General features: G+C 50.7%; 1 protein-coding gene across 1 annotated transcript in view; it reads left to right on the top strand.

The window, feature by feature from the left end:
- LOC8027343 (protocadherin-16) overlaps positions 1-19114 on the top strand; it is a 223240-nt gene that overhangs the window by 181937 nt on the left and 22189 nt on the right. The window contains exon 5 of the mRNA XM_029968511.4: positions 8843-8935. Within this exon, the coding sequence (XP_029824371.1) occupies positions 8843-8935 (93 nt within the window). The remainder of the gene's footprint in view (positions 1-8842; positions 8936-19114) is intronic.

Consider the following 19114-nt stretch of genomic DNA (forward strand, 5'->3'; position numbering starts at 1 on the left):
CCACTTCCGCCTCCCAAGCGTGACGCTGGGTCGCCCGGTCGCCATGCCGGTCGCCGTCGAGTCCCTGGAAGACAGGGGTGACATTCCGCGCGTGGCGTCGAGAGACTATACATAGCAAAACAATCTCGGACATGGATCTTTCTTGTAATTGCTATAACGACCACCATCTGAGCAGAAAGGGTCTATACTTCTGCGCTGTGTTTTAGTTAGTTCCCTCTTCAACCCGAGATCGAGCACTCAGAGATCTAATCACTGCGAGTGGGTGAGTTTATTGAAACAGAAAAGAGAGAAAATGGGAATTTAGGACACTAACACAAATAACCGTCTTACGTGTAGGAATGCGAAAGCATTATAGTCCCGCGCGGTCGCCTCACAGTCCATCGCACGAAGCACACAACGAGCACAGATGAAGTCCGAAGCGCGCCTTTTGCGCACGGCGCTCCGGCGGTGACGTCACGCTCCCCCACTGCGCAGGCGCGGAGCCGCCCGCGGGATTCACGGCTTCCCTGACGAGGCATCTGCGTTGCTGCGCTTTTCTTTGTGCTTTATTTCTGGGGCGCGTCCGCTTTGACCTTGAGCAGCGCGTGCTTGATGACGTATTTTTATGGCCATCTTTCGGGCACAACGCCGACGCCTTTTCGTGTAATGGGACATATAAGGCTTTCGCCTTAAAACAATTTTCGCCTAACAATTAGGTATGCGGTGTGATAATGAACTTGGCATAAGTTGAACAGTTGTCTTTATTTCTAATTTCCACCGACCGACAACGCAACTGAACTGAACTGTGAACTTGGGTTGCCAAAGGCATGGTAGCGCTTTTTTTTTTTTTTTTTGGACGAGGACAAAAGAAAGAAAGACAAGACAGACACGAGCGCTGTCAGCGCTCGTGTCTGTCTTGTCTTTCTTTCTTTTGTCCTCGTCCAAAAAAAAAAAAGCGCTACCATGCCTTTGGCAACCCAAGACCAATACCAACTAGCCCAACATACAGCTTTGAACTGTGAAACGTCACTCTACAGGTCGTTGCGCAAACTACATTTTTGTTTAACCTTTCGGATAGAACAAACTGGGCAGGCCATCTCCTATTGCCGCTGACTGTACACTGCGCCACGTTGTTAATGCGAACAGAACGTCGGCGCGCTTTGTGCTTCGAAAAGATATTGGCGGGCACAAAATTTTACTGCTCAGGTTAAATGCCCGAAGTGAGCGCTTTTCGCAAGAGTAGTAGTTTCTATGAAAACCTTTCTATAATAACATAAAATATCCACGAACGTATGTTCGAGCTAACAGTGTCGCGCAGTGTGCATAATGCTTCAAGTTTTCCCAGCTCTGTAAAGGGCTGCCATAAAATCATATCTTAGAGCACAAGAAAAAAAGTAAGCTAAATTAATTAATTCCACGACGATAATTAAGGTCAGCGTCGCCGTGCCGGAGGGACAAAATATAGTGGAGCAAATCGGGCGGAGGCCATACCGTACCAACCACCCCTTCGTCCCCGGGCGGACGTTTCAGCGGAGAAAATCAGCAGAGCTTGGCGAACACGGAAGGAAATAAGCGTGAATTTTGCGCCCCAAACTGATAATAAGCGTTCCGAAATGCTATGATTACGCCCGCACTAAAGCGTGTCACCTTGTTATCTCACATAGCGCGTACGAAACCGATTACCTACATTTCGTAAGGCTCGAGGGCGTATATTGCATCTCAATCGCCGCGACATTCATCATTGTCCTTTCTATCCTGGAAACGAAATCGGAAATAAGCGTAGACGAAAATCTCCCGTGGCCGCAAGGCACAACCGCTTCGTTTATTATACACCCTTCGCAACTATACGCACTCACGGTGGGTATTCGCGACGTTGAACACCTCGAAGAATGGAGATACTGAAGCGCAGCACTAGTATGTGAGAAATCTTAACTATAGTTAAGATTTCTCCTTTACTTTCATCATAAGTGCGCGCCACCTAGTAGCGGCAGAGCCAATTAGCCGATCCGCCATTGTTTGAGCACACACTCTGCACTTACGCTGCGTTCACACTGGCGTTCGAATCGCACCCGCGAAGCGGATCCGCTCGTTGTCATCATCACATATACGCGTGAAACTGTGCCGAATCTTAAAGCTACCGCGTTCGCAACCGCTTCGCGAATACAATTCAATCGCCATTGACCCCGGAATTGTGTAATGGGACGTATACCAAAACACAGATACACACTAAAATTGGTAGTTCAAGGGTGTCGAACGGTAATCATAATTGGACCGTATCCGGAACTGAACCGCCTATTTTGCCCGAACCGGAACAGAACCCGAACCGAAATGTTCGGCGCCATTTTGGAGCTGAACCTGAACACAACAACAGAATCGTTCCGAGTCGGTTCGCGGAACGGTTCGGGTGCATCGCGCTACTATCCCGTGCGCTGTGCGCCGGAAATATGTAAAAGCGCAGTTAGCGCTGCGGGGCAAGGGGTTTCCACTTATGCAAATATCTTTTAAGCATATTTTACAATGACGAAGGTCAATAGGCGCTGTTACTGACTGTCACAAAGTCCGCCTGAGCCGCTCAAAGTCATGGCGCCCACGCGCCCATCAAAACGATGTCGCCACGTCCCGACTGGATGAAGCATCGAGCCGCCGCGGAATCAACAACGCAGCATCAAATTCGGGTTTACTACGGTTGATCGAACACCATTTGATCGAAACAGGTTTTAGAGAACGGGCTCGTTTTATCGAAGCTCGGTTTAGAGAAAGGGGAGCCTCGCTTTAGAGAAACACCGTTTATCAAAAAAAGGACGCTGCCAAAAAAAAAATATATTCATATATATATGTATATATTTATTTATTTTTTACTTTGCAAGTGCATCACTGAAATCCTGGAAGTACTTAGCGATCATTCTTTAATCTGTGGGGAGATTCAGACCCTACTGGACGGATTTGAAGAGGTGACCCGAATTAGCAAGGATAGCAGTGCCTTGGAATTTTTGGAAAAAGAAACGTCCCGGCGCCCCGAATTATTTTCACTTGCACTCGTCGCTCTTGCAGTTCCGGTCACGCAAGTCAGCGTGGAAAGGTCCTTTTCGTGGTTAAAATACATCCTATCGAGCCAACGAACGCGATCGAGCCCGGACAGATCATGTCCTTTTCCACCGGTCATTTCACGCAGCCAAGGCAGGTCGTACACATCAGTAAAATTAATATGGTGTGTGTATGTAACAATTTTGGACAGACACTCGTTCATTTTTGCGGTGGATATATTGAATTTTGTGTTTGGTGAATGAAAGCTTGGTAGCCAGCCCCATGTCATGTTCTGAAGTTTTGACGATCGTTCCAATAAACAGATGGAGTAAAAAAAATCGATGAGCGCTTATTTTTGTACAGCAGTAATCCACTTCGTGGCAGTAGAGGCGTGCAAATATTTGGCTAAATTTTTCACTCTTCCTTGAACCGTTATATGAACCGGTATCAACCTGTTTAAACCGGTTCAAATTGTTATTTTTACCGCTCCGGAGCTAAACCTGAACCGAATCGAAATATACGAACTGTAACCTGAACCGAACCGAAAAGAATTTCGGTTCGACACTCCCTAGTGGTACACATTACTAACATGATTCGTCTAATAAAACCAAAAGAAATTTCCTTTGCCGAGTGAAAACTTCTTTGCATAGGTCTCTCTTTTCCCTAATCTTCAACCTTCCGCTGAACGTTTCCGTTTGTTTTCTCTCCCTTAAATTCTATCTTTCCCATTTTCCCCTCCCAAAGAAGGATCGGGGTCTCACTCAACTACACCGCGTTCCACTCGAACTTCCAACCACGTTACAATTCGATGGAGCCAATCAAGCAACCAATCACGGCACTGTTGTCGTTGTGGTTTTGCTCTAGCCAGCAAAATCAATCACGCACAAAAAAAAAGAAGAAGAAAAGCGCAAGATTGCGGCGCATTCACTGTGCGTTACTGCGTGTACACCAACACGCTGTTTACAAACAAGCCCTCGTTTGATCACACCGGGTGTGGGCACTGCGCGTGCGCAGAAACAAGACTGGAGAGAGGTGAAGCGTCTGCGCTTGCTCAGTGGCGATAGCAGCGCCACCGTAGTGACGTGACGTCAGAAATGCAAACACCATCTGCCGACACCAGTTGCTCACACCAGCATCCTTACCGTTGAGACCAATCCCAGACAAAGACTTTTCCTTAAACCCTGGCACATCCAAACGACGCCAGAAATCATAAATAGGTCCTAGGGTGCCTCCATCTGCCGGCCGCTTCCGCTGACAGGGTGGAGACACCAATGAAGCCAATGGAGCGCCACAATATGGCGCCTGAGGTCAGTATTAGCTCCACATTGGGTGCGGCTCCTGTAGAGTGTGTGTGACACAGTTGTGGTGCAAAAACGTTGTGTTTAGCGGAAGTTCTGGAAAAATAGACGCAATATGACGCCGGTGAGAGCATCGCAAGGTTCGCCACAAAACGGCGGGTGTCTCCACCCTGTCAGCGGAGCGGCCAGCAAATGGAGGCACCCTTATAGATCCCTCGGCACTCTGCCGACCGTCTACGACTCTACGTGAACGGACTTCGCCACCTCCCCGATGCAAAACAAAAGACACCGCCGTAGAATAAGAAGAAAACATAATACTGCTCCTCAACGGCCATAGCCGCAGTCAACCCCTGAAGAAGAGACCGAACAGGTCTCGAAACGCAGGGTTCCCCATGTAAACCAGGATTTGGGTGGTGTGTATTCTTATTTATTATTAAAATAAGTATATCTTTGAAGTTTATACCAAAATGCTGAGGAAACAGCTCCTTCCCGCCAGATGGTTTTCTATTATTTCCTTTCACACGGTGTCACTGTTGCCATTGCTTCCGATGCCATCAAACGCGCGCTCCGCTTACTCTATATACTGCCCCTATTCCTGCACACTGTTTCGGTAATCAACGACGAGGGAAAAATCGCCAATAACCGAAAACGTCGCGATTTCGAAAGCGGAAAGAAATGGGAGCATCTAAGGTAGCTACGTCACTTCCTCCGATTTGTAAGGAAACGATGAGGAAAGCTTACATTAAAGGAGCCAACATAAGGAAAGGTCGATTCATGATTCGTAAGTGCGCCTACTTGCGAAAGGAGAGGCGCTGATTAAGGAAAGGAGGATTCTTGAATTCGGAGGTGTGCCTCCCGATTGTATCCGTATAGGATTTAGATACACATCAATTTATTTCTCTTTCCTTCAAAGTCGCGCTTCTTCGCACGCTCGTTCATCGCGCACTCTAGTGTGCTTGCCTGCCTGCATCCATTTTCTGTCAACATGTCGCCCTGTCGAGTCGTCGTGAAACAGAGAATCGCTCGACGGGCATATTCGTGAGCTCCGAGTTCACACTTACTCCCAAGGCGTGGAGACACGGACGCGTTCCAGTGGCACGCATCCGCACGGCAGAAGACACCGGAAGAAACGCGACTCCGTGGCGGCGACACGACGCAGACGTATAGCAAGAACCCGGATGACACCAGGAAGGCGTCTTCTCCCTGGGGCGTGGCTAATCGGCCGAGCATAACCGTACACTAAAAACAACAATGAAGGAAGGGGGTTGTAGGGCACTCGAGGAATACATTTGACAATGCGAAGCCTTCACGCTAGGTCATGGATGGCACGACATAATTGTAAGCCTTTATGTACCGCGGCGTTAACTCGGTTATGACGGCTCTGCGTGGCTGTGTCTTACCCCGGGCTTACAAAGAGTTTATATTTCGCACTCGGAAATGGGGGATCGCTGGCCGAGTGCGTGTTACCGCAGCTGGGCGCATGGAGCTGAAGCCCGCGCTGCAGTACCTTGGGATCCATGACTTCAATAGACCTATTGCTATATTACCCAAGCATCGAGGAGAATGCAAGGATCGGTGTTCCACGCGTAACTTTTCTAAAGCAAATACCTAAAACAAATGGCACCTTGCACGCGCGTTCGTTAACGCTTTATTTTGGTTGTTTGCTTAGAGTCTTTTTTTACGGGGATGACATGCGTGTGTGGCGCGTGGAACACCAATCCCTGCATTCTCCTTGATGCTTGGGTAATATAGCAAATGGTCTATAGACTACTAACAAAAAAAACCTCCATGCTATAATGCGTGCGTTGCATTATGGGACCATTTTGGCCATGGAGAGGAGTGGCATGGTTTCGGTTTTGATTGCCCCGTCGACGAAGTGGTGCATCTCGGCATTGGATTAAAATAAAGACAGCGCTCGCTTGCATCGCTCCCATCCATCTTCGTGAGAGCGCCCGTTGAGACACGGACCTCCATCGGCCGTAAGGACCTGCCTAGACTTAGCGAGGAGTATTACTAAGGCCTGCCGCGTCCCATAGCTTTCTGGCAGCCTGGCCACCACTCCAGAGTGCAGTATGACCCTCCCGGGTAACGGAACATTTAAGAAGCGCAGGACATTGAGACCATGAAACAGAATGATCGGCCCATCAGAGTTCTTCTTTCTTTGTTTAGCTGCGCACAAACTCTGGTACGTTGGGAGTACCCCTAAAAACGTGCTCCAGCATCCTATCCGTATTGGTAGGCCACACCATAAATTTAAGAAAAGTCACATATTCCAAGTGCATGCACTACATTTGGTTGTAACGGGATGTCGTGAACTGAGGTTGACAAATCAAACCCGAAACGGTGGCTAAAAGGTACCAGAGATGCTTTGCGCGGCACTACGCCGCTAGGATAGCTTCGATTTTACGTGACGTCTATCCCTACCCCTACCCCTTTCGATCTGGATGATCAACGTGCCGGTGTGTGTTCGCTTACTCACTACTGCGTCATGCACGTTAAAGACCCTGAAACGAGCAGTGGTACTGCACTGGCTAAATTGCTCATCTACACCGGAGACAGTACACGCCTTATAGGGCTGAACAACTTCCCGCTGTCTAAACATACACTCTGACACAACTATATCTTATTCGGGGATCTGAGAGAGGGCGAGGTCGTTCGTGAAGATGAGAGGATGATTAGTGTGATGGGGTCAAAATTTCTGTGCACGGGCTTCGTTGGTCCTCGCTAGTCTAGGAGCACGTGTTGAGAGCTAATAACTTCGTTTACACTTAAGCTGAGACTAGAAGCTCCACCTTCAGTGCGAGCTTTCTGCCCTTTCTAACACAAGTGTGAACGCACACAGGCATGCGCAACCGAAGCACTGCGGAAGCCAGAGAGCTTGCGCTGAAGATAGAGCTTCTAGCCTCACCTCAAGGGTGAAAGGAGTATAAGTACCGTGTACTAGAATACTTATTCTAGTACACTGTAGTATAGGGGTCCATTAGAACGCGTTGTTCGATATTCTAGGCCGCACGCACAATTCTCATTTGTGTAGTTTGTATGACGCCATTGGCTGAGATGTTGAACATGAATTGTAATTGGTTTACTTTGTGCAGCTCAGAACGGTATACCAAAAATAAATAGCCGATGGTATTAGCTAATGGGCTAATCAATAAGAATTAAAAGCGCCACGCCGCGGTGTTTTTTTTTTTCACATTTAGTGCGTTGTTGCAACCATCATTCAGCGTGGTCTATGTAGAAGAGGAATACGTCGGGCTCCGGAAGTATACGTATAATAAATCGCGTATTTCCGTTTAACCTTCACTGTCCTTCCAACAGTAGGCCAGTTCAAACAATCACATTCTGCGCACTAGAATGCGTCCTGTGAGCAGTAACTCTTCTGTCGAATATCAGGCGACGCCCAGTGACTCCACTTTTTTTATACTTTTTTTTTATTTTTTATGGCGTTTACCGCACAGGAATTTATTCCTCCACATTTCACCCAGGACGAACATATCAACAGTCTCGTGCACGAGGAAAATCATTCTTCCTGTTATTGTGCCGTAGGAGCGGGTGCTATAATACAAAAAGCGAAAGCCCAGATACCAAGCGCTCGCTCTCCCTCACGTCCTTGGAGCACCGAACGAGGAAGGGACAACTGTGTAACTCCGTGGTCTTCCGAGCTGCCATCCGCGTGTCCTTTCCGCGTCCTCCCGCCTGAGAACAAGACGACCGCAAAGCACTCGCCGCTCTGCGGGACATCCAAACACACACCCGCACACATCCTCGTGCGCACACGCAGAACGTCCTTCATTAGAAGGGTTCGTGACCTTCGTGTTGCTCACCGACAAACGAGAACCAATTGGAGCACGACATCATCGAAGGGTTGTCGTACGCACGCCGCTTCATTTCTTCCTGCTCGGTCAATTGTGTCCGTGTCTCGGTCAATCCCGCAGAGGAACTTGGCGTCGAGCGGCACTCGTTTGTTCACTCGATTTCCTGGAATGATTGCGCCTGCGAGGAGCCCACTGAGATGCTTCCAAATGCGTTACTCTTCATGGAAGTGCATACCGTGCATGCGCTCCAGATGTTGCTGTGTGGAAGTGTAACGGCGGTAGAGTTGGATTATGCCTGAACATGCGAACTTGCGCCGCGCTGACCCTGCCTGGGACGAGTTTGGGAGGTCTGTAGGCCATTAGCACATATAGAATACTGGTGTGCCACAAAAGCAGAGTAATTTTTGTTTGTGTTTATGTCGTGTCGCTTTTTTGGCTATCCGAACGGAACGATTGTGAGCTGGCTCAACCTGAGATGGAAACAGTCATGTACCCTATTGCTTGAATTCACTTTTTTATAGGAGTCTAAGAAAACCTACAACCAAAAGAGATATATGCGTTTCATAGGGTCTAAAAGAATAACTTAATAAATACGATGACATTAACAACACCTTTGTTTCCTAAATTGGAATGACAGATGTTAATCTAAAGACAGAGCTTGTAGTGTCACTATCAGCTACCAAAAAAAAAAAGGCTAATCTTACCGTTACTACCTCCTCTCTGCAGAGTATCACGGTGCCCGTACGGATCATTGTGACGGACGCCAACGACAACGCCCCGGAATTCCAGGGTACCCCGTACTTCCTCAACGTCAGTGAGGTGAGTAAAGTATTCAACTCCTTTTATATGTCGTTACACCATTTGATTGGCTGCCGCGCTTCATTCGACGCACGAGTGTAACATAGTTAAACGTAACGCAGTCATACGGTAGTCGAACGGGTACTGCGTGTACGCATGGCTTACACGTACCCTCTGCAGTATGCATTACGCAACCACCAAGCAAGGTTCACCATGAGCATAGCGCGACGACGTCATGTGCAAGCAGTGTATGAGAACGACAGCAACGACATAATCCCCGGAACAACCCTATGCCGCATTACGACCAAGGAGTGGATGGTTTACGAATGCGGAGAGCTTCTGCGCATGCGTAGTGCGATGCCCTAAGCTGCTCAGGAGACCCGAAGCTGTCCGCAGAGCCGTATATACTGGCTCTGCGGTGGATTTGTCGTCGCTGTCGTCTCACCTGCTCTGAACCCAGCCGACGCGAATAAACAAAATTGTGCGCTCGGATCATTAGCGGCACAGACCCAAGGTGAAAGATTCCGAACGTGTCAAACGTAACACACGAGTAGAGAGGAACAGAGGGGATACATCCGAGAGTTCACATCGGTCACCACGAGCGGCAGAGAGCTAACTCCTACAAGAATTGGAAACACGATATCGGTGGTGTCCTTCGAAAAGTAACCCTTCGCGGTCCGAAAAAGGCGTACGAATTACAAGTTCGTCGCAGAGGATATATGGCGAGAATGAGCGTTAGGGGGAACTGAAGTCACTGGATCGCGGGAAACTAGCGTCATTGCCTTCCTTGCCTTCTAGCCGGACACAAACAGATACTAACGTACAGACGACCAAACTTCGCAAAGTGATTGGCTGATCGGCCTCAGTTGGTACGACAATCAGCATCTCGGTCAATTTAAATCTTCGAAATTTCACAAGGGTTATTTTGAACTAGTCGCGCCAAGATCGCCATGGAGCGTCATCCCACTGGAAGCGTTCCTCGTCAATATAAGCGTCTCTGGCACTGTGCAGTAATCCACTAATCGATCGTGCTTATCTCCACAGATCTCTTACCATGGTACTGGTATTCTCGCGTATTTAAAGACAGGAAAATTATTTTTCAATGCCGCCAAGCACCGACGCCGCATGTGGGGGGCGGTGCGAAGATGAGCGCTTGTTTCGCCGGTCTGTGGATGACAAAATCTGGGCGTTCGAGAAATGTCTTAAAGGCCGACGTACACTTCGCGCTTTCCACTTTCGCCCGCCTCCTCCTTTCCTATATCCTCTCCATTTTTCACCTTGCCCCAACCTGGCTCCCTCTCGCAGCTTAGGAGAGGGGCAGCGCTAAGAAGATTATCTTCCCTGCAGAAAACCGAGGTTGTACGTCGGCCCAACCTCTCACAGGGAATTTGGATCCGCTCATCGAAAATGGAGACGTCAAGGAGAAACTGCTCATTCCATGGATCAAAATGGCTACCATACGTGGAGCTTGGCGCTACTTTCAGAGGACCCAGTGACATTAGGGGGAACAGCGCGTAGCTAAGCGATTGCGGCTCTCTCTTGCAGAGGACAGACGTTCGTGGTTATAAATTCCTGCTCGTAAACGCTCTTAGACAAACACACACACACACACACAAGAATACTTGAGTTTTAAACTTTTCAAGTGTGTCCTGGAAGGCACCTCTAGCCAACACCTTCTAAAAATTAAAACCTATGCGCCCGCTCCGTGACGTCACTGCAGCTAGGCCAGCGAGCGGAAAAGCGAGTCGCCTAAGCGCTGGGCTTTGCTCTACCGCCGAGTTGGCGTGCGGCCTGTAGCTTCGATGGGAAATATAGTACGTACGAATGTCACTTAACCGTGCGTGACGACGACGTAATGAATCGAATATACAGCTTTTATTATTAGATATATGGTATAAAACTCTGAATTTTATAATAGATATTACGACTACACCCTTTCGTGTCTTGTCTTGTGTACACCGTTATTCAAAGGTAACAGCACGCTCTCAACCTGCCACTGCAAGTTGGACAGCCACTTTTGCATTTGAAAAAGGAACGAAATAAAGCGGCATTATTTAAAACAGGCAGTTTGAAGGGAGTGAAACAAGCAGATGCAACATGAAATATGACTAATCAAGTACGTGTCAGAAAGCTATCATGTAATAAACGAAGGGGACAGATCCATACTTCCTCGCATGAGATAACTTTCTTTTTGCCGCCGTATGTCAATCTACGTTCCTAAGCTGAGTGCCAGGACGTCAGCTCATACAATACGACGGTCCGCCAGCTGAGGACACTCGCTCAGCTCCTCGCCCTCAATGGGCGAACACTTCAGGTTGGGTGGGTGCCGGGTCATTCCGGCATCCACGGAAACGAAGAGGCCCACAACGCGGTCAATGCAGTGCTAGAATCTGCGCCGGTGCTTCCAAATCAGGACCAACAGGGTGTCAGTCGTGAAGAAGAAAATAATGTCCTACCCTTCAACCCAGACGCATTTCTGTCCCTGAAAAGGAAGCATCGAAGGGAAACCCTCGCTGCCCAAATACCACCAGACCCTCACGGAACCCTACCGACACACTTCAGTCGGGCCGATAGGGCAATTCTGCGGCGTATTAGAACGCGCACCGCCATAACTCCGGCTCTTCAGTATAAGTTTGGCCTCACAAGACGACGAGGACACCCAGACGACCCGCCACCCGTTGTCGCAGGAGAGTGTGACCGGTGTAAGTCCGGACAGCAAGCTACGCTGGGGGGGGGGGGGGGGGGGGGGGGGAGCACCTTGTCTGGGGATGCACTGCGACAGAGCGTATTCGCCGAAGTGTCCTCCGCGGACTACCACATCAGCTTCGTTCTACAAACTTCCAAGAATGGACGAGTCCCGAAGGCGAACAAGCAGACAGAGAGACAGTGCTTCAAGGGGTACTCCGCCGATTTTTGAGCTACCTCAACTAACTATATTTTCTGACTCCCAGGCCTTTACCCTTTCTGGTATGCTATTTAGTATCGCGAAATTCATAATAGTTATTGCGAAATCGGCAAATGAAAATGATGCAAAAACAGACATTCAAATATACCCGCCCTTTTCAGGGCCGTGACGTCAGTGGAAGTTCAGCTTGCCAGTCGGGCGAGCAGTTTAAAAAATAGAATATGCCAATCATTTGTTCCGTGCTGGAGCGCGGGAACTGGAGCCAGCTTCCAAGGCATTCATTTGACACCATGAAACTGCTTCGAATCAGTTGGGAGCAGATTCTACAGTCCAAAGAGTGAACCCCTGCACTTCCAATGACGTCACTTTTTTATTGTTGCCAGTAGAGACTTTCAGTTTGAAAAACACGGTGAGGACCAAAATTGTAAATTCAATAACTTTGTAAAAAAAAATTATTTTGACCTAATATTTGGGATACTATTTTGGTGATGTTGTTTGGCGAGTTTAGCAAAATTTCAAGCAAATCGGAGACCATGAAGAAATCGGCGGAGTACCCCTTTCAGTCCCTCCTGAAATTCATTCGGGAGGCAGGCATTCGCCACCTATTTTAACATATTTTCATCCGACATCATCGCCATCGCTCATCTCCTCCCACAAATGATCTGAGATCAAGGTGGTGAGGGCATCAATAAAAACAAAACGTGAACAACAACAACAACTACGTTCCTTGTTGTTGTTGTTTTATATAGGAATATTAACGTTTGACGCACAAAGACAGTCGCTTTTTGGCTGGAGCAGACCTTGCATCCTGCACTAAAGCATGATTTTTCCCCTTGCACGTATTGTTGAGAAGAACGTTAGTCAACAAAGTGAGTACGTGTTTAAGGCTTAATTAAGCCCTGCTAGAGGAGTGTGATCGCTTGCACAAGTGGCCAACTCTTCGAACTCTGGCAGCGCAGTTAGTGTTAGATCAACGACAATTCTTGCGTTGATCACGTAACCCCAAGAGCTGTCCGATGTGATGGGGCGGCATAAGCTTGTTCACAATTTCAGAGTGCATCACCACACTGACGACCAGTTGTGTTGAAAGGTGCGTTCCACCTCGATCTAAAGCATCTGCCAGATGATGTACCACTGCGTCGTGATGAAGTGTCGCCTCCAACATCAAATGTTATCTGCGGTATCCACACTTGGGTGTGTTCACAGCCACAGAGGCGAAATAACCAGCTACGTAGGTCAGGAGTCTTGGACGATAGAGCTGCCAAATCATAGTCGGTGATGGCGAATGCGAAAGCTAGAAAACAAAGCAAAATACTTTGTGCAGGTAAATCTCACGCTAAAACAAAAAAAAAATTAAGACTTTGGAAATGTTAGCATAATTATTCTAAAAATGCCCAATATGCCTCCTTGAGACTACAGAAAATAGCGGAGTTTACTACACTATTATACCCTTCCGGACACAATGACAATTCAGAAGTGCAAGAGTGCAAGGATGGAACAAAATGCTGCCAAACCAACATACCTTCGAAGAGCTCCGTAACTTGAACTACTTTCTCCTAATCCGTTGGATACGCCGTTGCTCGTCGGTTGGGAAGGAGAACATGTGGACCTTCGGTCGCCAGCGCAATTTCCCCGACACCGAGGGCACACAACACTTATAAGGCATTGATCGTCACATTCGCACATAACAAAAATATTAGAGATTCCAGTCGCCGACGGACACAGTGAATACGCAGGCGTGTTGGTTCCGCATTTCGAACGGCTTTCTGCGTTGCACGATTTCTCACATGTCGGGCTTTGCATCGCTTGCACGCAGCCTGCAGTCTGATAAACTTAAATCGTCATGTCGCGAAATATATATATTTTTTTTAAATCATTTCTATGAAATATGTTGTTACAACCATAGCCTCCTATATACTGACAAAGCCTAGCAGATCGCCACGAGAAGCGGCCGCCGAAATGGAAAAGGTGGAGCGGCAGACAACAGACGAAGGGAGAGCCACGTGACTGGCGCCCCGCTGCGGCGAGACGCAGAAACACACTTCTCCCGAGCGAACAAGTGTGTTTCGGGTCCTCGCCGCTGCAAAGCTGTACGCTGACGTCCAGGTTCCCCGAAAAGTGGCTCTTTGATGCTCTGTGCTACCAGATCCTCGCGCTTCAAATCTGCGACAGGGAACTCTATGGCTCCGTCGTCGAACCGCCAGGCTTTGTGAGTGTAGAGGAGGTTATGGTACAACGTACGACAATAGGGGGTGCAAAGAGTGGTTCGAATCGAATAGTGCAGCGTCATTCAAAGCTTCTGTACTATCGCAAAAACCGGCCGTCCTGGCTTTCCCTTGCATGCCGTCAAGGCTATGAATGCCGCAGTGTTATGCGGCGTGCAAGTTCATCTGCTCCTTGCGCATATCGTGCGTTTGCTTATCCCCCAAATGCGCCCACGTGCGTTTGTTTCAGTGTTGGGCAAAGTACATATAAAAGGTGCTTCAAGTACAAAGTAAATGAGACGTGATGTACTTCAGGTAAAGTAGTAAGTGCACTGGGTACAATGTACTTGAAGTAAAGTACTATAAACACAATGTACTTTCAAAGTAAGGGTTCAAGTATTTTAGCACAAAATTTCATAATTCAGTGATTTGTTTTAACTGGTATGCATTGCCCGGGTGCATGACCTATTTTCAGAAACAGCGGCGAATATTTGATAAAGTCAAGTGGCCACAGTGTAGTTATTTTCAGGAATAGAGCCAAATTCAGAAGTCCCTCTTCCGAATTTGGCGCCGCTTGCACTGGATTGTTGCACCCAAGGGGGTTAAATGTACTAGGAGAGAGCAGGAAGTCAGCCCCGAGGCTTCTGCAAGCAATCCTCTCACAGGGGAGTGTTCTCTGCTTAATGAAAAAAACAGTGAATGTGCAAGCGAGCTGGTGAGAATTAATCATAATATGACAGCTGAGATTGGGGTGTGAAAAAATAATGAACTTTCAAGTCGAAGGAAAAGACAAAACAGGACGTTTCAAAACATTGTGACGTTCTCTTCTGTTGTCTTTTTCTTCGACTTGAAAGTTATGGCGCACCGTGAATTCACGAGGGCGCCCATCAAACCATTCGGCCAATCTTGGCCGCGACACGATCACATGGTCGTGTTGCCGCGGGGTCGATCGGGATCTCGAATTCGGCTCCCGACGCGCCGCTTTCTCTCCTAGCCACTGGAGGGCGCTGCAGGCGCCCCCGTGGCAGGCTAGGAGAAACCTCCTCGCCCATCGAGAGATATACTCGGTGGGGCAGGGGGCGAGAGGCCTCTAAGAACTCCGGACGCGACCGAGACGCAGGGACTGGCAGGCAAGTGGGTGGCGACCGGATCTAGGATATCGCGGGACGCGAGGCCTAAGGGCCTCCTTTGTGTTTAGCTTTAGCCTTAACGTGCATTTGTAAATAATTGTGTAATGTAGCTTGTATTTGTAGTTTAGATTGAGTGTTTTGTAGTGTTGTGTTTTATTGTACCAATAAACTGGGAGCGGAATCCCGCTCCCGTGAAAGAAGCAGGCTGGACTCGGGTTGTTGACGGCCCCACGTTGGGCGCCATTTGTGGGAATTCGCGTACCGCCGCCGATTCGCCGTTTCCCACGTGGTCCGTCAACAACCCGAGTCCAGCCTGGTTCTTTCACGGGAGCGGGATTCCGCTCCCAGTTTATTGGTACAATAAAACACAACACTACAAAACACTCAATCTAAACTACAAATACAAGCTACATTACACAATTATTTACAAATGCACGTTAAGGCTAAAGCTAACCACAAAGGAGGCCCTTAGGCCTCGCGTCCCGCGATATCCTAGATCCGGTCGCCACCCACTTGCCTGCCAGTCCCTGCGTCTCGGTCGCGTCCGGAGTTCTTAGAGGCCTCTCGCCCCCTGCCCCACCGAGTATATCTCTCGATGGGCGAGGAGGTTTCTCCTCGCCTGCCACGGGGGCGCCTGCAGCGCCCTCCAGTGGCTAGGAGAGAAAGCGGCGCGTCGGGAGCCGAATTCGAGATCCCGATCGACCCCGCGGCAACACGACCATGTGATCGTGTCGCGGCCAAGATTGGCCGAATGGTTTGATGGGCGCCCTCGTGAATTCACGGTGCGCCATACTCACTAGCCCCGCTATCCAGAAGAGCTGCGAACTCCTTTCCCGCCACCGTCAGGGAAATAAATGGGGCCGCGGTGCTTGTCGCTGCTCCGACTCGATACGCCGTCGGCACGCACACGGTCGAAGGGGTGTCGGGGACCCGCTCGTTGGTCTGTTTCGCCGCCGATAACTTTATCGGCGGCCTCCTCCGTTTCCCGGAATCTCCCTTGTGCAGTCGCGCCTATAGTGCCCGATTTCGTGGCACCGAAAGCAGCGGCCTCGCCAACCTGGGATAGGATTCTCCCCAGTGGGACGTCCGATGCGCTCACCGCTTTGTGGCAGCGGGTCGGCGGCAGCCTGCTCCTGGGCTGCGGCGATCCGTGGTGCGCCGGTCAGACGGAATTCCGTCGCGTGGACGGCCGCGCTCCCTCCTCGGCGCGATCCTGGCTCCAAGGCGTCATCCGTGAGCTCCCAGGGATTCCGGCTCGGCTCCCCGCTGGCCTCCGCCATTGCGGCCTCCCCCCGTCGACACCCACGTGGCACCGGCCCCTGCCACGCGCATCGGGGTTCGAGCGTGTCGATTGGTGCTGGGGGAAGGTGGTAGTGCGTCGCTAATTGGGGACGAGGTCCTCAGGCATCTCCAACAGAAGTCCGTTCGGGTGAGGCATGGGGAGACCACTTTCCAGTTGGCTTGTGGGTCGACGACTTCGAGGGGAGCAGTGCGTCTCGTGGTACGTTGGAATCAACGCGCGCAGAGACAGCGGTTCGTCCATTTGGCCGGGCTGACAGTGCCCATCATTCTGGGACGGGATTTCCTGGCCCACACGGGCATCATCATTGACGTGGCAAGTGGCGGGTACCGAGAGGGGGCACATGCACCCCTTTCAAGTTTCCGAGAGCGCTCCATGGGGGCCATTGCGGCAGCGCTGGGAAAAGCGACAGAACAGGAAAGAACCGACCGCGACGACGCCATGCCCATGAGTCACCCAACTCCGAGCTCCGCCGAGCACTGCGACGAAATGGGCCACCCGTTGGCCAATGCCGATGGACTGTCCCGACCAGAGCGAGAGAGGTTGGCGGCTTTGCTGCACAACTTTGACGAAATGTTCACCGAACAGCCGGGCTGCACTAAGCAGGTGCAACATCGCATTGAAACTGGGGACGCACGCCCTTGGAAGTCCAATCCGCGTCCTGTGAGCCTGGCGAAGCGAAAAGCGATAGATGCCGCAGTCGATGAGCTCCTGAAGTCGGGAATCATTCGCCGGTCATCAGGACCCTGGGGATTCCCGGTGGTTTTGGTGCCCAAGAAGAACGGAACATCGAGACTCTGCGTCGATTATCGGCGCTTGAACGCGGTGACCGTAAAAGATGCGTATCCATTTCCGAGCATCGAAGAAATCATCTCGAATCTGGGGAAGGCGAAGTATTTCACTACCCTCGACGCAAGCAAAGGCTACCTCCAAGTGGAGATGAGCCCGGGCGACGAAAGCAAAACTGCATTCGTGTGTCACCGAGGCCTGTTCGAGTTCACTCGGATGCCGTTCGGATTAACAGGTGCACCGATGACATTTCAGAGGTTGATCGACGGGGTGCTCGGAGATGCCAAGTGGCAGCACGCGCTCGCGTACCTGGACGACATCATTGTGTACTCGGAAACTTTCGAGGACCACCTTCGTCACCTCGAGGACGTGTTGCGCAAACTACGAATCGCCGGCCTCACGCTAAACCCGACTAAAGCCCAAATTGGAGCTTCTGAGATCAGCTTGTTGGGATTCCGAATCGAGAGAGGAAAAGTTTCCCCCGACGCGGACAAGTTGCGGGCGATCTTGGAGTTCCCAGTCCCTACCGATGTCGGGGGAGTGCGCCGTTTTCTCGGCATGATAGGATACTACCGAGCCTACATCCCGAACTGCGCCGCCATGCAGGCACCCCTCACGCAGTTGCTGAGGAAAGCTGCTCCCTGGAGCTGGGAAGCGCCGCAGGAGGAGGCGTTCCTCCAGCTGACCGAGGCCTTGGCGCGTACAGCATCCCTCAAACTGCCAGACTTGAATAGGCCCTTCACGATCCAGACGGACGCCAGCGACCAGGGACTCGGCGCGGTGCTCTTGCAGGAGACAGAGGGAGAGATCCGCCCGGTGGCATTTGCCAGCCGGGCGCTGAACCCGGCGGAGAAGAACTACACGGTGAGTGAGCGCGAATGCCTCGCCATCATTTTTGCTCTTAAGAAGTTCGATCATTATGTCGAGGGGACGGAATTCACGATCGAGACGGACCATATGGCCCTCGCGTGGCTCTCCCGAATCAAGGAACCCGCCGGAAGACTGGCGCGCTGGGCCTTGACACTGCAGAAGTACGAGTACCGAATTCGGTACCGGAAGGGCACGACAAATGTGGTGGCCGACGCGCTCTCCCGCGCACCCGTGGATCCCCCACCGCGCGAGACAGCAGACTGCGGAGGCAGGGCCATCCCCCGGGAGACGGGAAATCCCGCCTCGCGCTCCGCTCCCCACTGTGGCGGCGTCGCGCAGCTGGCTGAGGCGATTACCTCACTGGGACCGGCGTTCAACCGAACGGAACTGTACGACGCACAGCAGAGCGATTCGTTTTGTCGCGCTATCTTCGACCGGCTCAGGCAAGAGATGGATCCTGACCAGATGGGCGAAAAGACACTCCGGCACTCCGGAATACCGAGAGGGCCAAGTGCCATCGCCCAAGAGTCAGACATCGAAGCAGGTGAGCTGGAATCTTACCTGATCGATGGGGACGGCGTCTTGCTGCGCTACTTCCCGGAAGAAAGCGATTCAAGTGAGTCGTTCAAGACCGTGATTCCCCGCGATCTCAGAGTGGCAGCGCTGCGTCACTACCACGATGCGGACGGTCACGGCAGTGCACCGAAGTCGTGGCATAAGCTGCGCCGTTTCGCTACCTGGCCGGGCATGAAGGGGCAGCTGTGCCGTTATGTCCGTAGCTGCGCAGTGTGCCAAGAGCGCAAGCCCAGGGGGGGGCAGACCACCCGGCCTGCTCGAGCCCATCGTGAGTACGCGGCCATGGGAGATCGCGGCCTGCGACTTGATGGGACCCCTGCCGCGGTCAAGCGGAGGCTATCAACATGTGTTGGTAGTCACTTGCCACTTCACCGGATTCGTCGAGATGTTTCCAATGCGGAAGGTGACAGCCAAGGGAGTCCTGAG

Source organism: Ixodes scapularis, unplaced genomic scaffold (assembly GCF_016920785.2).
Source record: "Ixodes scapularis isolate PalLabHiFi unplaced genomic scaffold, ASM1692078v2 PGA_scaffold5__190_contigs__length_132052651, whole genome shotgun sequence".
Lineage (NCBI taxonomy): Eukaryota > Metazoa > Arthropoda > Arachnida > Ixodida > Ixodidae > Ixodes > Ixodes scapularis.